General features: G+C 33.3%; 1 protein-coding gene across 1 annotated transcript; it reads right to left on the minus strand.

Annotated features, from left to right (window-relative positions):
* Positions 1-2,169: 2,169 nt before the first annotated feature.
* On the minus strand, positions 2,170-23,747 carry LOC127853162 (cornifelin homolog). The gene is made up of 4 exons (XM_052387418.1): positions 23,591-23,747; positions 20,439-20,650; positions 4,467-4,606; positions 2,170-2,416 (listed from the first exon to the last, which is right to left on the minus strand). The coding sequence occupies exons 2-4, from the start codon at positions 20,623-20,625 to the stop codon at positions 2,324-2,326; spliced, it is 420 nt and encodes a 139-aa protein (XP_052243378.1). The 5' UTR covers positions 20,626-20,650; positions 23,591-23,747; the 3' UTR covers positions 2,170-2,323.
* Positions 23,748-24,288: the final 541 nt, after the last annotated feature.

Raw genomic sequence — 24,288 nt, forward strand, 5'->3', positions numbered from 1 at the left:
TTTTGAATCCATCATGAGCATCATTATCATCTAGAACCATCATCAATATCGCCATCCTCATTGTGATCATTCCCGTCAACAAAAACAATGTTTACAATACACTAACATAGTATTTATGTTATGGTTTAAATGAGCTTTAGAAAAAAAGAATATTTAACCGGTGTTGAATTAGGCCACAATTACAAGCTGAACTAATACATCTTGCGGCACTCATATTTTGTAACAGACTAAAACTTGTGTTAATATAATTGCAATATCAATAGAATAAACATTCTGACAATTTTCAAAAACTTGTAAACTATGTTTCAGAATAGCCATATCATGGCAAATGCTCCGCCCCTTACATCTAGATCAAGTTTTGCACTCGGGCTTGTTATCATAAGAACGCATTTTCGAAGCAATTGTAATGAATATGAAACAAAGAATGTGACTTATAGAGTGTTAACAAAGTTTTAATAGAGCCGTATAGAAACACTGTCCATGCCCGAGTGCACAATGTTTAACAACGGACCTTAACATTTTTCGAACTAAGCCGAGAGACAAGAACAAATGTTCTTACCAAGTTTCATGACGATTTGATTATACCTGTAACTTCTAGAGTGTTCAGAAGCTTTTACTATAACCATACAAGTGAAACTGCTCTACGCTAACAAACATTTGGAAAAACGAAAGAAAACCGTGTTCACTTAAAACTGCTTGATACGGTTTTGAAAATACTGCTAAAGTAAAATAACAGTCAAATCGGAAAAAATATCTTTGCAAAATACCCAGCGAAACCACTAAACAGTATGTAAGACGCCGTGTCTGCTACGAACATTGTCACTCACATATTTTGTCGGTCAGACACACGTGTTTGGAACATGGGAACGATTTAAGGCACATTCCAAATACAAAGTTATTAGCACAGCTTAGAAGAGTTAAATTTATATTTAAATGTAGGCTTGAGTTTTGTAGAAAAAACGAATCGCATGTCGTTTAAACTTTTAAGTGCTTCTGTATAAATGTTTAACAGGGTGTCGGATCACGTGACTTTGTGTGGTTCCTCCTTTTAACTTTCATGGATGTATACACGACGGTAAGTAGTGCTTTATTTCAAATAACTTTTTAAGAATTAGTTTTCTTAAACATTTCAACTAGTGCATAAAAGACAGATTTTTATGCTGCTTATGACGATGTAAAACACATAGGAATTACTTTATTAAATAAGCCTGTGTTCTTGTTAAAAAATTCGGTATCTACTACATTCATTGTACACGGTAACGTTTCACTTAATGTGAAATTTTGTCAACGATTTCAGAGGTATTCAATGATTTATTCTTATACCTTAAATATCGATACAAACTGCAAGAAAAACTGTCTTTTATGCACTACAGATTTTTGCAAATACATTTCAATAACTTTAGATATTTGCAAAAATAAAGTTCCTAACGGTGTGTTTACATTCTGTCCAGACCGTGTGTAAAACCCGGGAAACCTCATTGGTTCTGCACCCTGTATAATGTTTTCATGTAGATCAAACGGCTGCATCACGTAATTGCATGGAAATCTGTTGTTGTGATTTAAAGCGGACAATTATTTTATGTTTTTGGCAATAATACGTTGTTGTTTTTTAAGATTAATTACGTATTTTTTCAATTATATTATTTAATTGTTCAGGAAATAAACGGTCACAAACATATTTTGTTTTTTAGCGTACATGTGCATTGGTTTAAATAAAACAGTGAATATTATTTAAATATTTAATATAACAAACGCAATAATATTTTACAAATTATTATAAGATTGCAATGATCTAAAAATAATTTGTAAAATAAGCGAGTTTATGAATTCAATTAATACAAAATATGCAATATAAACTATAATTGTATACATGCTCATTTTCTAGTATAGAAAGGAATAAGCATGTCGTTATTATTGAATTAAGAAACGTTAATTATGAGCACATTACAGGAAAATACGTATTTCTTAGATCATGTTTGAATGTAAATAATTTACACAATATCGTTTTTTATTTGACGATTATATGACTTTGTTACCTCTATTGAATTTATTCACATGAATATGTGAATTGGTCGATACAAAACAGCTTACTGAAAATGTCTTTTTTTTTTCGTAAAATAAAAAAAAACGTCATAAATTATTCAACTTCGTCTCAGACAGAAAGCCGTGTTCATATTTTATTTTTAATCGAAAATAACATTGTACAATATTACAGATTCAAAACAAAGAGCAGTTTATTTGCATACATTATTTTTGAGCTAATAATATTTTATTTGTGAAAGGTTTTAGTGTTGCTTCATCGCTTTTGGCTCGTGGGACCCGCCTATATGCCCATGGCATCCATTTCCCGCTTCATTTGGCAGACAGTGCAAAATGGGCAGAACGTGGTCGTTAGGCAATCGTTGCATACCGTACCCTTAAATAAAAAAAAAATCTTAATAATCATGCTGATAAAAATCAATCTTAACTTCAAATAATCAAACAAACGTAATACTTCGTCTTTAACAGTTTTTTATGTCGTTTCCTGCACAAGTTTTGTTTACTAACATAAATGATGTTTATTTTTATTGTTTAAGAGGATACGTTTCCAGAAATATGAAACTGTTTTCCTTCCCCTTCCATATGTGTATATCAAACACAACAGTGTTATTAAATTGGTTTCTTTTTCGTTTACTAATTATTTTTGAAAATAAATAATACAAAAAGTGACCAGAAACGGAAAAGTTTCACCATACATGGCTATTTAAGAATTCGTGGACAAACAAAGGCTAATAAGAATCAAAATATCAGCATAAGCCATATTCATGGAGTAAAAATAGCAAAGACGTATTCTGAATACATACGGAATATTACGCTAATCAATTGTTCAAAGAGTTTGTATCACTCGAGTGGCTTGTGTGATGACGTATCACACTCGAGGCTCCGCCTCTCGTGTGATGCGAAATAGCACAAGCCACGAGAAGCCACGAGTAATATTCCTTTTATTATATACAACAACTAACTATTGTATTGTTTACTTTAACAAAACTGAAAAAACAATGACACAAACGGTACGCCATAGTTTTTAAGACGCGTATGAATACAGTTTATGTAAATTAACGTGCAAATATTCGAACCGGGAAAACAGTGACAGGTTTCCGACACGCTAACCTTTATGCCATCGTTAATCCAATGTTTATAACAATTAAGTTGACAACTTTAATCCGATGTTTATAACAAAAACGTTGAAACGATATGCACTTCCACTTCTATTATTCCATGTCTTTATCGAAACTTAGTTTAAACCACACTATTTTATTGTATTCCTATCGAAATAAACATGTAAGCATAATAAACACACGCTCCATAATACGTTTTGAATCCGTTCGATATTTTTAACAAATAGTTTATTGTTAAAAAACACCACGTCCGACATGTCCTTAAATTCCAAAGAGTTTAGATAAAACTATTGTGTTTCGTCACAGAAATGACGTCACACGATGTACTACGTAAAATATTTCGTAATATAAAATATTTATATTTTCGGTGCGCGGAATGTGACGTCATTAAATGGGTCGAAGTAGTCCGGCTAGTATGGTAATACGGAATTGGAAACAGCGAGTAGCGTAATACGGGATTGTTCATTTCAAACTTGCGATATAAAAAGCTATAACATAATTTTGAAAACTGAGTTGCGTCTAAGATTATGCAATAGCGGCGAACTTCAGTGCCTTCGGCGCTTTGATTGAAGTATAGGATGTAGCACTGTTCAGTGTAGGAAGAGCAGACACATTTTGGCCCTGTTACAATCACCCATTACCAGTAAATTTCATCCCCAAAACTTTCAGGGTAAAAGCTGGGACGGTAAATTGTAAGGGGAAGACAGAAAGTACTATCAATAAACACCATATGTTGACAACATTGTATTGCTTTCAATACCAGTATATCAAACACAAATTTAAGGGAAAGCGTATATGCCATAAGACAAGTTTTCCGTAAAGCGGATGTAACAGTGTTATTTGAATGTGTGGAAAGAAAAATGCGTCTTAATTAAATATCAACATACGATATGTTTTAATGGCAAAGAAATAAATTTAAAATCATAAGTCTGTGATGACACATTATAAAGTATGTGATCTCACATAGTAAAATATGTATCTACGAACACTATTATTGGCTTAATATAAAAATATACGTGAACTTCATAACAAACATTTCATAAGGTGTATATACAACTATTAAGTGAAAAAATAACACAACAATACTTAAATCTTTGTTTAAAACATCAATTTAAATTATTTCTTTATTTCAAAGTCTGGATACACGCACAATATGGTTTTTTTAAAGATAATTCTTGTTTTATTGTATTTATTAAGGAAATTGCAATTCTTCACTAAAAATGATATTATAAGGTAAGGTTTTAGAAGTTTAAGATACGATATTTCTTGAACATGGTATCTTGACTCCGGTAATTGAAATATACATACCCGAATACCACCCAAAGTGCGGACACGAGCTCGCATTACTACCTCACTTCCGGGTACACAAAAAGGCATTAATGGACAGTCCCCAAGTTTCTTAGATATCTGGCACACCATGCATGGGTAGCAAAACCATGTAAGAAAGCCTGAAAACAAGACAAATTTATGTCTTTATCACGAGCCTATAAATACATAATAAGTTTAGGGAAGTGTATATCAAAATTATGCAAGATATGTGGCTTCGTTTCATATGTATAATAGTCACTATAATATGGAAAGACTAACAACAAGTCAAGGCATCCAATAGATACTGATATTAGTACTTATTGGACCTCCAAGAATACCGATTACACAATTAGTTTAACTTTCGTAATATGATAATACGAATTTACTTTATTCTATTCCTAGAATTAAATTTACAAAAAATGACCAATATATTGTACAATGCACCAGAAGTTCAATAACATGATGAATTAAGCTTGTTCCAATACAAGGCGCAATCTGCATCCCCGATAAGCAAGTGATCTGCATCCCCGATAAGCAAGTGCAACTCCATGAAAGCCATTTGCTTTATCCAGTTTAACAATACTTTGTAAATTGAGCTGCACCATGCAAAAATGAGACTTATGCCATATGTCACCAGCATTGCTCAGGACCAGCCTGGCTGAGCCTGCATATTTCCAAAGACTGGACAGGAGCTACCATGTCCACTTATAAGACTGCAAAATCTTGTATGACTTTTAGAGCTGACTTGATTGGTCCACACCAGACTGGGAGAGGTTTACATGTTGGTAAAATTCCACTGGTTAATTCCAGGGATCATGATGCTCAAATGCCCCTACCATTTTGTTGCAGTTCCACAGGAAGGCCTTAAATTTCAATGTCCAACTCTTATGCCCCCCTTTGACCCCTACCATGCCTGTACGCAGGGAGGGTCCCATGGGGCCCCGCCCCCCCCCCCAGCTGGCTGTCAAGTTAGTTTTTTTTTATAATCGACCTTCTGCATTTTTTTCTCATAAAAGGGCCTACAGTACACTTCCCCTCAATACAAAAGAGGAGATGCATTTTATTGTCTCTGATTAACAAGAGGATTAGCGCTATTTTACTCGCAAGTCGAGATAAGCCGCTAGGCAATGTTTTCATATGGCCTTGTTCACAAATCCCCTATCAGAGCCCCTGTAATAATGAATGCTTCATCTATCAATGGTTGATGTAACACTTTTTAGCTCACCTGAGCACAACGTGCTCTTTTGTCCGTCGTCCGTCGTGCGGCGTCAACATTTGCCTTGTTAACACTCTAGAGGCCACATTTATTGTCCAATCTTCATGAAATTTGGTCAGAAGATTGGTTTTAATGATATCTTGGATGAGTTTGAAAATGGATACGTTTGCTTGAAAAACATTGCTGCCAAGGGGCGGGGCATATTTCCTTATATGGCTATAGTAAAATCTTGTTAACACTCTTGTTTGCCCAATCTTCATGAAATTTGGTCAGAACATTTGTTGTTTCCTGTGTAGTAAAGTTTGGTTTTATTATGTCATTTTTATGTAACATTAACTGTATTATGTATTTTTTCATAATTAACATAACTGTTATAGCCATTAGCACTTATGATAGCCTATCAACTAAGAGATAGCTGAAAGAAAGACAACATGTACATGATTTTGCAGTATTTATTTCCCTTGTTTAACCTGGTTCAGTAATCTATTTTTCGGCGCAGCTGTTTAACGTCACTTTTGACCTTAGGTGACCTTTAGGTTACATTCATAAAAATTCCCGCGGCTACCCACGAATGAATACACTTCATCTAGTCCATTGGCTTATTTAAGAATATCACCAGAACATTGAAAACATGGCCGCGTCTATCTAACACTGTTTTACTGCGTAATCAGCATGAAACAGTTATATCTCTTATGAAAAGGCATGATAGATAAAAAAAAGTTTTACACTCAACTCTTCACATGAATACAATTTGTGCGTAGATTCTACACCTTTGTCAGTTCGCGGTTTGTGTGTGTGTGAATGCCAGAGTTTATATACAGGTCATCGCTGCGTCTTCACGACTACCTTATGTGCTGACCGGAGTTCGCGGCCAGTAAAATAATCGTTATATAATAAAGACGCTATAGCGTGAACTAGGTGAACTCGATTTTTTTTAGATGGGCGCTTTAGCGCCCGTCTAAAGTGCTTAGTGTGAAATTCAGGTCGATACGACTAGGTATGATTAACCCAATACCCGCTTGCGTATCCGCGCAAGAAAGAGTTGTATAATTTATGCAAGAGGTTTGAGTTCTCCAATTATGTGTATTCACAAATGGCAACATTATATTAATATCGTGTTACATTCAATATTTTCGAACGGTGTTTTATAGAAAAGAATCAATAAACAATGATCGTATTGTATGTGTCGCGGAGGAGATTGTTTATGAATGATTAAAATAGTCCACTTTCTGCTGCGTGTGCGTGACGTAGTATTTTCGCTCAGCTCATTCATAAATCTGAGGCTGGCGATAAACAAAGGGGAGTCCGTTTGAGAATAACGCAGTAGTATAAGGTTACGCTTGTTTATATTCACAGGTCTCAATTAATAATACGTTGACCACGAGTTCAACAATTATTACAGGGATACGATAGACAACATAAAAAATGTTTCATTATCGCTGAAACTGTTAAAAAAAACATTTAAATATAACAATAATATTCTCTAAAAAATGTAGTCTTGCTGTTTTGAAATAAGGTTTGGAATTTTGTTTTCTAAATAACTTAATTCAAAACAAAAGTTTAATTATAGTGTTTTTTACTTGTTAGTCGCATATTTACCGCATTATAATGTGTGTTATAATAGGCAAACCATACATTAGTAAAATTCAATCTGCCTTCGCACATAGAAGGAATGGGTCAATTAGGTGCTGCGTTTCCTTTGCTTACTTCAGTTAGAGGTCAATTATTTAAGTAATAGCAATCACAAGGCTCCGACTTCAAAGGAATTGCGGAGCTTTCTTACATAATAAAAGTCGTAGTCGCATGGTATTTGCGTTTTGCGTCCTATTTGGTCACATGGTTCTTTTTCCCGGTTGTTTTGGCATTCATGATATATGAGGCTATTAATAGATGCGTCTGTCGATAAACAAAGGAAAGTTTACGGGTTATAACAACGCAAAAAGTGAAATTCTGCGAGATGGATTGTAACGCGTAATTGTAACAGGGCCACAATTTGTGTCGTTTGAGCATACAGAGAGTAGTCCGAAATTCCTTACACTGAACAGTGCTACATCCTTTGAATTGAGCACATACGCAGTGATGTAGCAAAAATTCAGAGGGTGTATCTCGAATCAGCTTATTAAATATTCGAAAATATTCATGCGTGTCTGTTGGCGTTATGTAAAAGTCACTAAGATGAAAACTGAAACAGCTACGCCTAAAAGCGCATGAGTGCTCTATACCTATGTTTATGTTAGCGTTGTTGACACCGTGTGAACTGCTCGGGTAATAAGTAAAGCATAAACAGCAATGTTTATATACTTTTATTCCTCCATATACAAGATACGAAGATTGTTGTATATTTTGAATTTGTATATGGTGTCAAAAATCAAAAGTTTTGTACACGGAACTTTCATTATGAATTTATATTCTTGGTGAGATAGTCATTTGATATAAGAAAAAAATATTCCTTTAATATGGTGACTGCAAATTTTCTTTATATTAAGTTATCATACCATTTTCATCATACTTTCTTTGCTTTCAGAACTTCCAAAAAGCATGTTGTTTTTATTTTGTCTTAGTTATTTCTATGAAATAATAAGGATGATAAAAAGTGCACACAAAACTCGACCCGTGCGCTATGACACACACTTTATAAAGTTGAATGGCGTGTGTTCATTTCAAACTTGCGATTGATTTTCAAAAATGAATTGCGTGTTGAATTATGCAATAGCGAACATCTTCAGTGCCTTCAGCGCTTTGATTTTGACCAGAAAGATGTTAAATGATGATATCCAGCGATATAATGATGGTATGTCAATAATAGATTTTTAATGTGTTTTCAACAATGCCATGATAAATAGTATTTTTAATTAATTTAACAAGAATTATTCCACCATATTGACTAATGTATTCAGAGCTCCAGATAAAATTTTGATCAAATTCTTATTTACTCCCTATTTTAAAACTTAATTCTTATTTTACCCCCTATTTATAAAATTAATTCTAAATAATATATTACAAAATAATTGTTTACTCATTGTTTTTGACACATCAACAAATTGAGTCATTTACGCAAGAGCTTATAAATTCATCAATTATTGACGAAACCATGCTTTCGGTATTTGAAACTAATTGAAAGAATGCATGCAGCGTGGACTTTTGACACTGAAATGGCTTTTTTTTTTGCCTTCCACGCTTCGGTCGGCCATTTCGATTTTTTATGTAAAACGGTAACTGACATTTCGGCTTAGGTCATAAAGGCCTTTTGGTCGCCGTAAAAGTCATATCAAAAACTATATTTAACATTTAATTTTAATGACATTTTGCTAAGGTATACAGTATATTACTTGAGTATAAAATTACGATAAGGGTAATTAAAAGTTTACAATAAACAGTAATGACTCGCCTGCAATACTAGGAGAACAGAAATCGAGACCGTTTGGCCTTTCGACCGTTAGGTGTGGCTCTTCCTCACAGCAAACGCTTGAGTGACGTTGACTTAAAGTTGTAGTTTTAATTGAGCGCCTAGACGAGTCAGAACCGGGATGAAATGTTTACCGTATATAATTTGCTACTGGAAGTTTTACGCACGTTCGAAAATTTTGAATTCGTGTTTTATTTTTTCAATGCGTAACTAAACGCAAAGATTTTAAATCTTAATCATAATTTAAGAAATTTAATTCGTTTATACGCCATTACGCATGTTATCTGGAGCACTGATGTATTAAGCATGAGCGCGATGATTCTCGATACTGTTAATACTCCAATCAAATAGCAATGCCCGACAATCACTAAAACAGGTTTGGTCGAAGAACGCGCGTATTTAAAATATGCATGGCTACTTCGCGTGTGGCCGGTTGACTCATATGTCTTAATTTCACTTCCATTATTCTTTTGGTTTTCTGTTATGTATCTATAGGTTAATGGCCAGCAATATGTAATAATGTAAAATAAGCCGCAAAAACTTTGCGTAACATCCCGTACTGAGTGTGATGCAGCAAAGAACTGCACAGAAAAAGACATTCACTTCTTGATCTCATTCATTGAACTCTTTACCTTTCATAAACTCCAACCACAATCAACGCCGTATATCTCTTTTAAAGATATTTCTTGCTATTTCTGCTCTGGAATTTGGGAAGATATTGATCATTGATAAATGGACTGTTCTGAGGGAAAATATACTACTCTGCCAGTGATCTCTTCTGAACTGTATAAAATAAGCTGTTTTGGCTGATTGAATCACCTCTTGATGCTTTCTTGAAAAGGTAACAGCTCTTGAAAAAGGTTGGAATTTTGAAATAATTAAACTCTAAATTATTTTAACACCAGCATCAAGACATTTTGGTATTATAATAATACTAAATTATTCTTATTATTTAGATTATTTTTATTTGGTATTTTCTAAATTGAAAGACTCAATTGTATTTCAATAACTTTAGTAAATTATTCTTATTTTTACATTTGATTCAGTGAAGTTTCCTAATCTCCATAAATATTGTTCTTTAGATTAAGTTAGACCTATTTTGTAAACTAGATTTTTGAAGCACTTTATAGATTTACAGTAACTAATATTTATATCAGTTTTTGACAGATTGTGAACTTCTTTTACATTCATTAAGGTATTTGCTGTAAGTTGTTCATTTTTGTAACGATACTTAAATTCCTTAGACTTGGAATTGTACCTGTTCTTAATTCTCTGTCATTGTTCTTCATTTTCCGAGTTCTTGGAATAAAAGTAAGTTTTTTTGTTAAAGCTGCTTTGGTTTTCACTTACAAATAAAGTCTTTGAGTGTATTGAGGCATCTCTGGCTGGACGCCTTTAGTGAATTGAATTACAACCAGTCAGGGGTGTCATCCTGAACGGAAATAAGCGTTTGTCAAATAAATATTTCCACATTACATAAGTGCTCACAAAGTTACATAACTCGTAACTGTCCTGTGACCGGTTCATTTGCGTAAGCGAAGGAGACCGCACTACCACACCTGGATACGACAGTTGAGTTCGATAATGGTTTGGATCATTAAAAAAACATGGCCACCAGGGGGGTCTTTTTCCTTATATTTATATGGTAAAAAAGCTTGTGAACACTCTAGAAGTCACATTTTTTGCCTAATCATCATGAAATTTTGTCAAAACATTAGTTATGTGGATGTTTCAGACGAGTTTGAAAATGGTCGTGATCTGTGAAAAAACATGGCCGCCTGGGAGTGGGGCAGTTTTCTTTATATTTATTTAGTGAAAACATGTGAACAGTCTAGAAGACAATTTTTGCCCAATCTTCATGAAATTTGGACATATCTTGGAGGAGTTAAAAAATGGTTCAGGTCTGTTAAAAAACATGGCCACCAAGGGGCCATTTGTTGTTCATTCTTCATGAAACTTGGTTAGAACATTTGTTCCATTGATATTTTGGGCTGCGAAGAACAGGTCATTTCTTTTTATCTCAGGTGAGCGACTTTGGGCCTTTAGGCCCTCTTGTTTGATTGACTAAGGAAAGAGAAGCAGCAAATGGGAGCTAAAGATACAAAAGGTTATTATAAGGCCTGAATATTGCTGACGTTAATAATTTGTGAAAAACAAATAATGTTGGAAGCAAATAGAGAGGTGATATGGAAAATTATCCATTACTTTGAACCAGCAAGTTTCTTTGTCAAAGTCCAAGGCCCATAACTTAGCCAAAAAATCAATGGACCGGAATGAAAGTCATACTTCATCCGAAAGTCTTTTAGGGAGACTCACACAGCAAATATCAGGTCACAGGTCAATATCTTAAACCATTTTGAAAAAAATCTGGATAATGAAATGCCGGACAGACGGACAGAAAGTCCAACTGCCATATGCCACCCTACCAGGGGCATAATAATCAACTTAATATCTGAAAGAGTTGCGAAAAAACCTCAGGAAAATGGTTATTTTAGTGCAAGTTTAAGTCCAATGCCCATAACTTTGCCAAATATCAATGGGCCGGAACGAATTCGACACTATCTTTCGGTCATGTAGGTAGACTCGCATACCAAAAATCAGCTCAATATCTGATATAGTTCCGTAAAAAACCCTACGGAAACTGGTTATTATATAAAAAGTTTCAAGGTCCAATCTAATGTCATAGTTGTTGACAATTTTGATGGTTTATCTGTGTTAATGGTGGTAAAAGTAAAACTTTTTAGTAAATGATAAACATTTTATTAGGAATTTATTTTGAAACTTTAGAGGAGGCTTGAATTCAAAGAGAAAATAGTATTATGGTTATATGTCAGTCATACTTTATGATACATTTCTTATAATGGTTTTTGATTTTCAAAGTTTGTTTTCCTTCTTTATCAAATATCATACATTTCTGAAAATGTTGTTCACACCAATATTTAAAGCTTTAGACTTCAGAAAGGTGCTGATTTACTTTTTATATTTCATAAATTTATGTTAGAAAAAGAGTTTTGTTAAGCATTAAAATTCACCTCGAAAAGTGCAAATTAAAAAAAAATAGGGAGGGAAGACCCCTCCCGCACCCTGATTGGCCCCCCCCCAGTCAAAAATTCCTGCGTACGGCCCTGCTTAGTAGGCTAACTGTTAATTTTTTTTTAATCTGATATCATCATAATAGAGGAATTTTATTTGAAGTTGCAATAAATTAATTAAATTTTCACATTGAAATGTGTTCAACTAATTATAAACACAATTTTTTAAATGTAAATACATACATGTAAAAAGATATACATACATAACTTGCTATATTGAAATTATGCCAAAAAGATAATATGACAACATGTGTGAAAGTCCTATTTTGACAAATTAGAACCCTTCCCTTTTATAGCCTTTATAGCAGTAGCACTATTGGTGGGTCACTGCTTCAATTGGAAACATTTCTAGCAGGTTAAATTGTTAAACTTAATAAAAACAACAAAAATTGTGTAAATAAATGTTAATGGAGAAAGGATAATAGCCTTAAACAGCTATCTTGTCAACCCTAACATTGCATGTATGATTCAAGACAAACTTACTCTTGTTACTTTTGTATTGTTTTCAAATGATAATGTATGTCCCCCATGAAATACTGTTAAATCTTTTTAATGTCAAGGGAATAATTGATTGTTGGAGCGGAAGTGGTATTTATTTATATGAGCCGTGCTCTGTGAAAAGGGGGTTTAAAGCATATGCATAAAGTGTCCTCCCAGATTAGCCTGTGCAGTCAGCGCAAGCTTAACATGGATGACACGTTCCGCCTTAACTGGATTTTTTCTAAGAGAAGACTTTATTTAAACGAAAAATATCATAAAAGTAGAAAGTGTTGTCCCTCGGATTAGCTTTTCCACCTAAACTAGATTGTTTCTAAGAAGAGACTTTATTTAAATGAAAAATATCATAAAAGTAGAAAGTGGTGTCCCTGATTAGCCTGCGCAGACTGCACAGGCTAATCTGGGAGGACACTTTTTGCATATGCATTAAACCCCCTTTTCACGGAGCACGGCCCATATATAATTATGCTGCAATTAAGTCAATAAGGTATTAATATTCAATCATAACATTATATATTTTGGTTGAGTCATTTTTCTGATAAGGAGTGAAACAGCAAACTTCTTGTGCCTCCGGTGAAACCGGTAGGGGACAATAAAAAAAGGGTAGGCAGGTTGTCTGCTAAACTGGTTTTTTGGACTTATTTTTACCATACATTAGTTTTTTCCTACTTCAAGAAGAAATTCAATGACAATTCACTTCTTTTTCTCCTTCTTTAGAAGGTGCCTTATATAGGCCCCTTACTCCAAGAGAATTTATTTAAACAGGGCCCTCAATCTATCAAATCTGCCGCTGAATTTTGGCGGTAGTCCCCCACATAAAAAGTATACTTTTTTCCCCTTTTGGGGGGGGGGGGGAAATTCCCCCTAAAAAAAATTTTTTTTTTAATAGAAAGATGTGTCTCATCTCATGATTATTATATCTCAATTCTATTTCAATTTAATCTTTTCAAACATACTAAATTATGAAAAATGCAATGAATTTAGTGCAAACATGTACAAATGTAATAATAAGAGTGTAAGTAAAAAAATCCCCCAAAAAGGGAAACGCCGCGAAAATTCCCCCTCCTAAGGGCTGCGGACCCCTTCCCCCAAAGTATTGTGAGGGCGCTTTTAAAATAATGCAAATTTCCAAAAATGTCAAGCTAACTTTGTGAAGTTTTTTCTCTTTTCTGTTTTGTCGAAGCTCAGGCCCTAAATTCCCCAAAAACAATAAAAAACAATTAAAAAAAAGCCTTGCTAATGATTGTGAATGTATCAATTAATTTCAAAAATAAGATAAAATATTGCAATAATGATAGAAGATGCAACCTTGAATTCAGATCAAGTTAGTTGAAAAAATTAACCTCTTTTAACACATTTCATTGATTGTTTGAAACACACACAAATTAATTGTTATAAAATATAAATGTGTAAAATGTTGAGTTTGTTTTTAAGTACATTTTGAAAAAATACCATTCTTTTTTTTAGTCATTTAACTAAATTTTGACTGTGGTGCAATTAAAATGTTCAGACAACAATCGATTGCGATAACTTTATTATTGAAAACAAAATAAATTGTCCCCCAGAACATTTTCAAATTATCAAATGATTTAAGAACATAATAATGATTTGCTATCTTATTAGAGCCAAATGGTTGTAAGTAACAGTTTTTTGGAAATATACTTAAAAAGTACTTAATTTTAAAATGCAGGACTCAACATTAACGGTAGTCCGACTGTCCGGGACAACCAATTTGTTAGTCCGGACAAGTAAATAAAGAATTTGCTAGTCCAACGGGACAAGTGATCGTTATAATTTAATTACTTAGCAAAAATGCCTTTAAATCTGTTATTTATGTGGAGTTACCACAACACTTTTTTGATAATATTTTGTTTACGTTTTTGACAAAACGCGAGATGTCCCATAGTTCCATGTGATACTACACCGTACTGTACACAAGGGAAGCAACCCTTAACATTCTTTTTTGCCATGATTACAAGAATATGCATTTTACGACACCGATACACACCGAACTTACAGACAATTAACGTAGTGACGTCATCTCTATTTATAGAATGATTTTAGGACATCATTCCAATTTGTGTTTTTTTGTTAGTACAATGTCGTCTGCTAAAAAATGTCTAATCTGCTCTCCTTTGGTTTTTTGTCTTCAACATCACATGAAACTTCAAAAAATTACCTTAAGGTCGCCAAGAAACAAAATGTTATTACGAAAAGAAGGGAAAATGCTGAGCAGAATAAGATATTACGGTCAGGACAAGTTGCTTTTTGTTCAGGACAAGTGAAATTTTGGTCAACTTGTCCGACCAGACAAGTGGATTCAAAAGTAAATGTCGAATGATAAGTGTTAAATGATAAGTGTATTCAATTTCATATGCAATAAAGAGATAATTTTAAATAGTTATTAAAGTCACTTTTAGTCACTGAGAATTTTGTTCGTCTAAACAATGAGTTGAAAAAAGTATTTTTTCAGTGCCAAAAGATTTTCATTTTTTGCCATAGTAATAATTTTATTTCTATTTTTAAAATGGGAGAAGTTTTGAATATATATCAAACAAGACTATTGCCAAGCAATAAAAGTCCCCTACCGGCTCCACTATTATAAGAAATTCCACCATTGTCAGAATATTTTTTTTATTTGTTGCCATAGCAACCAGAATTTTTGACGTATGAACAAAATGAAATGACGTGCATTATGTCCATATTGCCATCTATCTTAGTTCCAAGTTTCATGAAAAAATATTAAGAACTTTACAAGTTATCGCAGGATCCAGAAAACCACCATTTTCAGCAGTATTTTTAGTCTATTTGTTGCCATGGCAACCAGAATTTTTGACGTAGGAACAAAATGAAATGACGTGAATAAAGTCCATATTGCCATCTATCCATGTTTAAAGTTTCATGAAAAAATATTAAGAACTTTTAAAGTTATCGCAGGATCCAGAAAAGTGTGACTGACAGACTGACAGACGGAGTGCAAACCATAAGTCCCCTCCGGACCGGTAAAACCGGTAGGGAACTAATAAATACTCTTAAAGAATATTTTAAGTGAGTTTAACATTCACTTTCAAATTGTTCACTCTTTATGACAAGTAGGGAAAAAAAATGAAATTTCAGTTTGAATAGATTATTTTTTAAGGATATTTTTATTAATTAAGGATAAATGAAATATGTGTGTATTGAAACTCTGAAGTCGGGGAATACATATCAGATACAAACACAAATATTAATTATAAATTAACACAGGAAAAGTGTGTCATGAAAACAACAGTGTTAAAAGAATTGAATAGCATTTTTCTGCATTTCAGTCAGGTGTATGAACTTTTGGGAAAATTAAGCTTAAATCTCATATACTCATATACCAACAGGGTTCATTAATAAATTAGAAGTAATTTTCCAGACCTTTCATACACTCATAAAATGCAGAAAAATGATTTCGAGTACATGTACTTATAATTGTAAATAAAAAGACAAAAATTATGCTGTAATGTTAATTTATTCTAAAGGCAAGAGGGACTTCTATACACATGTGTATGAATTAAATTATCAATATATTTCAGTTTCAATTTTATTTTTAGCGAAAGGCTAATTGTTCACAATAACACCCAACTATGACTTTATATGGCCATTGACACATGAAAAACAATGTCAATATGATTCATGCAATCATGCTGATTATTTCCATTTATTAACCCCCCACCCCTGTCAATTATTAAACTGTCACAAGTCTTGGAGCCCGGCCACCTTTAAGTATGTCACACTTTTTAACATTTTAATTTTTTTTTACTCCTTTGATAAAATTTAATCTAAAGCACACTTAACTTATAAACTGTACTAAAATATAAAATTTCCACTTAAAAACACCTTATTAAAATGACTTTAAAAGTAGAATAGTCATTACAGTTGTCACAGAAATTTATTAAAGCAGTAACTCAATCTAGATTGAATTTGAAAACAAAAATTGCAAAAGTTAAACTAGACAAGGCTATAATACACAACATTTATCTGCTGTTTTTATCATTTACAATAGGTGAGCCTGGAGGTCATGTATAAGATAATATTATTATTATGCAATCTTTTTACACAAGATAAGAAGTAGATTAGCGAAACTAAAGACCCCTCATAGTGATTAAATAATAACAAGAAATATCTTTAAAAAAGATATACGGCGTTGATTGTGGTTGGAGTTTATGGAAGGTAAAGATTTAAATGAATGAGATCAAGGATAGCTAATATCTTTTTCTGTGCAGTTTTTAGCTGCATCAAACGCAGTACGGGATGTTACGCGGAGTTTTCGCGGCTTATTTTACATTATTACATATTGCTGGTCATAAACCTATAGATACAAAAAAGAAAACCAAAGTCAACCGGCCACACGCAAAGTCTCCGTACATATTTTAAATATGTATACGCGCGTTCTTCGAACAAACCTGTTTGAGTGGTTTATCGGGAATTGCTACGTGTATTTGATTCGATTATTAACAGTATCGAGAATCATCGCGCTCATACTTAATACATTAGTCAATATGCTGCAATAATACATTAGTAAATATGATGGAATAATTCTTGTTAATTAATTAAAAATAATATTTATCATGGTATTGTTGAAAACACATTAAGAATCTATTATTGACATGCCATAAAATAATATCGCTGGATATCTTCATTTCACATCTTTCTGGTGGTAAAGAAAATTCTGGTTCACCTAGTTCACGCTATAGCGTCTTTATTATATAACTATTATATAACTGACCGCGAACTCCGAACAGCACAGAAGGTCTGACCTGTATATAAACTCTGACATTCAAACACACTAACCGCGAACTGACCCCTTATACCTCGCGGGTTGAAATGCAACACATTAAAGTGAGGCATCGCTTCCACTGCTCTTTATACTTTTACATATAACATGTTGACAGGAATATGGAAGTCAGTTCTAAATATGAGAACATGGCCTTTAAGTACACAACGTTCTCGCGCTGAAAATCCTCTGAAAATAACAGATGTACGCACAAACTGTATTGATGTTGAGATTGAGTGTAAAACTGTTCTATCTATAAAGCCTTTTTATTAGAGATAAAACTGTTTCATGCTGAACACGCAGTAAAACAGTGTTACAAAGACGCGGACATGTTTCCAATGTTCTAGTGGTATTATCAAATCAGCCAATGCAGTCAATGAAGTGTATTCATCTGTACTTGGCCGCGGGAAGTTTTATTTGAATTCTATTGGACGCTAACATAGGTCAGGCTAAGGTGAAAAGCTGGCGTATTCAGCTGACGCCGAAAAAGGAGACAAAAACAAATTGACATTTGACTAAAAAAAGAAAAGAGTTACAAATTAGGCTATGACATTAAACTAAATGAAATGTTAAAAAAAGGAAACTTATTTTTTCAGCTATCAACTTCTAATAAAGAAATATTTTAGACATACATTTTAAAAGATTATCATCTAAAATGACAAAGATGGTTTGATTTGTTTGTTAGTGGAGATGTGTATTATAAGAAAAATTCATATGCATATTGTGCTTTTTATATTGTTGTTCACGTTATGCAGACAGCGGTTATTCTCTTCTCAATTTTGTGGAGTAAGCCTATTTGTTTGGGAAGAAATATTGTTTATACTGATCTAGGAAAAATATCCCTTTAATACCCTTTACCGTAATACTGATTGAGGGGAAAAAAGATGGTGTTAGTTTTGACTTAAGGGAAAACTGTAGTTCTTCTTGAATGCTCTGAACTTTTATGAGTACATACGTACAGCGGAGGGTCAATAGCTGGGAGTTGGATTATTGCAACTAGGGAAAACTGCATAGTTTTTAAGACTTTTGACTCAGAGCAGGTTATTAAGGGCAGCATAATTATTAAAATTTACTCTTTACTACTCCAAAAAATAAAGAAATGATTAGTTGAATAAAATAAATTCCTATTGCTTTTATTGTTTAAAAAAAAGATAAGAAATAACACCATATTTTAGCGCGAAATAATAAAATAAGATTAAGTATTATGTGTACTGTTTTGATCATGATTAATTTTAATTTTATATTTATTATAAAACATATATCAGGGCTCGAAATTAACACTCGCACACTCGCAAAATGCGAGTGAAAAATACTGATTGCGAGTTAAGTTTTAAGCCACTAGTATTTTTTGCGAGTAAAGAAATAGTGTACAAAAAGAGTAATATTGCTAAATGCGCTCGACGTCATGAACGCTAAACCGTAGCTCAATTTATAGAACGTCCGAATACCCGTATGTGGAAGCGAGCACCTTGTATGTAGACTGGTATACTTATAGTACAGATACGTGCATGGTATTGGTTCAAAGAACGTAAAAGAGCACAAAATAACTAGTTTTGTTTTGCCCACAGACGGAAATAACAATACAAAAGATAAAGGAAAGTTAACGTTGAGTTTGAAAAAAAAAGGGAAATTAAATATGTTTCCAGCAAAATTTGCAAGAATGTTTTTGATTTTGAGAGTTGGTATTAAAGCTGCTTGCAATGTTTTGCAAGTAGAAAAAAAAGCTAAATTCGAGCCCTGTATATACTAAAAGAACTTGTAACTTATTATGTTTAAGGAATGTTTTAAAGTATGTCTTTCCTCTCCAAGGGACTCAATTTAGCGCTTTTCATCAGGGAATTGGGAAGAGGCCCTATAGCCTTTCAAATTGGGAATTTCATGCGTGATAACTGCTCATTTTGGGAAGACTGTGTTTTTAAGAGTTTTTGAAACAGGGTCTTTTTCATTGTGCAGAAGTATTAAAAGACACATTGTGGTGCATTCTTAATCAGAATAGAGCTCATTGCTTTCAAGTTGGGAGATACCCAATATGTCTAAGTAAAAATATAAAAAAAATATATATTTTTTTTTACAATTTGGGAAATTTCTCTATCAATTTTGGGAAAAAATGACCTTATTTTCAATTGGGAAGGGGCCCCTGTTATACAAGGGTGACAACTTCAAAAAGCGCTGCAATATTCCAATCCGTGTGTTGGTCTATCATTAAATTTGTTTACAGCGATTTTTTCTCCCGCTTAGAAAAAATACTGGTACCAGCCCAATAGGGAAAAAATATGCGCAGACCCCACATAAATTGGGAAAATTTGCGTCATGGAGTCCTCACATTGGGATATTCATTTAAAACTGATAAATCATCGGTGTCAAGTTGTCAATTGTATATTTACTTAGGTTAAAGCCATAGAGCTGCATTGAGAAACTAACTAAATGTTGCATATATTGTTATTTAAAAAAAACACACCATCAATTGGGAAATTTTTGGACAGCTATGGGGAACTTCGTATTTGTTTCCCAATTAGGAAAGTGCTGTTTTCCTGTACTTTATAAAGAAGGAAAAAATTCAACTTTTATATAAATATGGCTTCATTTGTTATTGTACAAAGTGAATGGGATACAATTTTGATTGTCAGCTCAGGACAGAGGTATAACTTAAACATACATTGTGTACTCTTCAAAGTACGTTGGGTATAAAAACTATACTAAAACATACCATGGAGTTGGTTTGGTGCCTTTAAGAGTATTTTCAGGACTCCAGGTACATTGAAGTAGACTTTAAGAGTACCCAGGGTACTTTTAAGTAACACCAAGGCTTACAATGATCAATTGAACATAAATATGCAACTTTTTCTCTGAGCCGACAATGCAATGATAGATAGTGCAGTTCTTTTTCAATCACAGATGTGTTATGAATGACATACTTTGCCACTAGTATGCCAGTATAGTAAAAAATTAATACACTTACATAACTTGACATCATCACAACAACCGAACACACCGCTGTTCCAGTCCCTATGACCTTGAACTGTGCCCACCAACATGGACCCAGGTTGACCAGTTATTGGTTGACCATATTGTGCTGGCGGTTGCAAGTGTTGTGCATGTGGTTGAAAGGGTTGCGCTGGCGGCTGATTTGTTTTGGGTGATGCCATGGTCACTTAAAAGTGGGCAAGTCATCTGAAATAGACAAGTATGCATATCCAAGAAAGAATGGCATTGCACAATTTACTGTCTTAAAGATTTTATATAACTTTAAGGAAAGTAACTTTGCTTATATGCTGCAATATATTGTTAACATACCATTTTGGGTACCATCAGTTAAGTAAAGGCATTTTTTTTTATGCCTAAGGGGAAGAAGCCAAAGCCTCCAAATATTGAAAACTCACCTGGTATCACTTTCAGGCAATGAAACTGATAGTGGAATAACATTCCTTGGAATATGTTTCATTTCTTGTGGAAAACTGCACAAATTTAAAGATTTCTTAATTGGGGATATAGCCTAAAATTGGCTGCAGCTATAAAATTTAAAAAGGTCATATAAGTGCCATTGTGCATTGTATTTAAAAAGAACCATGCTTAAATCAATTTTTCAGTATGCGATTGGTTGTATAATAGTGGTTGGAATCACTCCTTGAAATATTTGTACAAGAAAATATTGGTTAACTCAAATCATAATCATGACCACTCATGTGTTCTTTAATACCTCTTTTTAGAGTTTGAAATGTTCATAACAATAGTATGTGTTTTTGTTACCTTTGGGGAATGGTGGAAGGGCCCAGCCCTTCATTTAAAAAAATTTTAAACAAAAGTTGAATGTTATTTTTGCTGATATCATCACATGTTTATAGTCTTCTTGTTATAAACATGTTTACAATACTAAGGTACTAAATTGTATTATGCTCTAAATGATTTGATGAAAATAGATGGGAACACATTAACACATCTTTGAATTATTATGTCCCCCACTATAGTAGTGGGGGACATATTGTTTTTGCCCTGACTGTTGGTCTGTCTGCGCCAATTTTAACATTTTGCAATAACTTTTGCTATATTGAAGATAGCAACTTTCATATTTGGCATGCATGTGTATCTCATGAAGCTGCACATTTTGAGTGGTGAAAGGTCAAGGTCATCCTTCAAGGTCAGAGGTCAAATATATATGGCCAAAATCGCTCATTTTATGAATACTTTTGCAATATTGAAGATAGCAACTTGATATTTGGCATGCATGTGTATCTCATGGAGCTGCACATTTTGAGTGGTGAAAGGTCAAGGTCATTCTTCAAGGTCAGAGGTCAAATATATGTGGCCCAAATCGCTTATTTTATAAATACTTTTGCAATATTGAAGATAGCAACTTGATATTTGGCATGCATGTGCATCTCATGGAGCTGCACATTTTGAGTGGTGAAAGGTCAAGGTCATCCTTAAAGGTCAGAGGTCAAATATATGTGGCCCAAATCGCTTATTTTATGAACACTTTTGCAAAATTGAATATAGCAACTTGATATTTGGCATGCATGTGCATCTCATGGAGCTGCACATTTTGAGTGGTGAAAGGTCAAGGTCAGCCTTCACAAGGTCAAGGTCATCCTTCAAAGTCAAACGTCATATAGGGGGACATTGTGTTTCACAAACGCATCTTGTTTATTCAGTATGTCAATGTTTGTCCAATTTTAGTAATGTTTTCTCGAAATTAAACTTTACTGGTGGAAGTTAAAAGTTATTATTGGGGGAAAAACACATGGGAATTGGGACAAAGTTCTGCTCTGAAAAGAACTGGTAGGCCTGATGTTTCATAATTATATAATATTTGTTTCAATTTTTTAAACAAAACTTATTACAATATTATATTAGCTAAACATGAATCTGCATTATGCATGAAAATCACTTTACAACATGACTTGAATTTTAAACTGTAATCAATTCACACTTGGGAACCAGTGTGGAACAAATTCCGGTACATTTACTTTTGTAGCATACAAATTGTTAGAACACACATTTATATAAATACATGTATTTTAATGGAATCATAAATGAAGTAAACAAATACTTTTGATGAAATAATAAATTAAAAACTGATTACATGTATGCATATATTTTCTTATAAGACAATAAAATTAGAGAGCTAAAAATCTAAATCACATAATGGCACAATTCCAGCATTACAGTTATCCTTTGTTCCTATAGTTTTAGCCATCCTTATATATTCACCCTACCCCTTATTTTTCCACATATATTTTGTATTTCATTTAAAAACAATTGAATTTGAGATTTTGTTTGGGGAAAATAAGGGAAAACCTTAATAATTCTATAAATATTCACTTCTAAACACTTTGTGAAGTAGTTCATCAGTCTATAAGAATAATTATTTTATGATTTAGATCTATATAAAAATATTATTCATTATTTTTATTTAAACTGTTTAAATTGCTCTATAAGAATATGCCTGGACAAATTGATAGGAAATATATGAACACACCAGGGTTGTTAGGGTGCCTTCCGTTAATTTTCCTGTTACTAAGGAAATAGAGAATCGTGTTAAACATCATTTTATTCCATAAAATCAATGGCAAAAGTGACTAGTCAATATAACTAAGTCGCCGACTTAACATAAAAATAGTACAGACTACAGTCGATCATTTTTTCGAGAATTTCTCTGTTTTTAAGACATATTGTTAATGTTTTTGTTTTTTTACAGTTCACAAAAAAAAGAAAACAACGCTTTTACCATAGCAAAACTCTTAGAAAAAAAGATCTCAAGGTCAATATTCAATTATTGTTGAAAGTAATAAAAAAATGAAATAATGCCAATGTTTACAACTTACTACGATAACAGTATTTATATCAAACAATAGTCGGTAGTTACGTGGACAGGAATAATATTAATTTCACCAAAGAAAACAAGAAAATTTCCATGCAGACACTTAAATATTCGTCTGCAAAGGGAAGACCTATGCTGTTCGCAAATAAGATTTGAAAGTAATTTGCACATGTTATTGTACTGTAATGTTATTAACTGTAATTATTTTCTGTTACTGTTTTCAAAAAAAATATTTTCACCGACCTTGATCTAGATCTAGTAAATTAAATAAAAACACTGCGAATCCGACTTACCGATTTGTCCACTATTCAAATTCCAAGAAGTGGTAAATCGCAATGACGTCATAAATAACGACGTAATGATAATGACGTCATTGTTTTTGCTGGAGGAATTGCAATTACAGGGCGGTGAATGTATTCACGGTGTAGAAGCATATCGGTCGCCTTTCTGTCAAAATGCTGCCTATCTGTTTATTCTTCGCTTCCTCTATGTTATAAACAAGAAAAAGGAAGCTCGGAATTCACAAAACAGGTAAGAAAACCTAAAATTAAAACCCGTATACACATTTGTGCATAAAAAGAGGTGGTCCATGAGTTGGAGTCCTCCGTACTCCTATTACTTGTGTACCCGAATTACCTTTGATGTTTGTAAGTACGCTTCTACGTCACAGCACGCGCATTTTCATTTACAACTTCCGTCGGAGACTGTCTACTATTTTTGCCGGTAGCTGTCAAAACGAAAAATCCTCAAAATAATGTCTTTTCTTCTGGTAAGTAGGTATTAAAACACGAATGCCCATGTATTTTTTTGTTATTTACACACACAATCTGGTTGATCATTCAGTTTTCTCATGAAAACTATCATTTTGAAAAGTCCGTCTGCAAATAATTACATAGTAGACAACAGGTGCGCGTTTCCATAACCCTGTAGTGCGTTCAGTTACAGCGAACGTTCGCCAATGATGGTTCGTTTGCGATTCGGTCTTATTGAA

The sequence above is a fragment of the Dreissena polymorpha genome, chromosome 12 (genome assembly GCF_020536995.1).
Source record: "Dreissena polymorpha isolate Duluth1 chromosome 12, UMN_Dpol_1.0, whole genome shotgun sequence".
Taxonomy (NCBI): Eukaryota; Metazoa; Mollusca; class Bivalvia; order Myida; family Dreissenidae; genus Dreissena; species Dreissena polymorpha.

What these genes read in the sequence shown, in the direction of transcription:
- LOC127853162 (XM_052387418.1), bottom strand. Translation starts at nt 20,625, where the DNA reads ATGGCATCACCCAAAACAAATCAGCCGCCAGCGCAACCCTTTCAACCA. An exon ending in TTGTGATGATGTCAAGTTAT is followed by an intron (nt 4,607 to 20,438) that starts GTAAGTGTATTA and finishes TCTTGTTTTCAG; the next exon opens with GCTTTCTTACATGGTTTTGC. An exon ending in GCACTTTGGGTGGTATTCGG is followed by an intron (nt 2,417 to 4,466) that starts GTATGTATATTT and finishes TTTTTATTTAAG; the next exon opens with GGTACGGTATGCAACGATTG.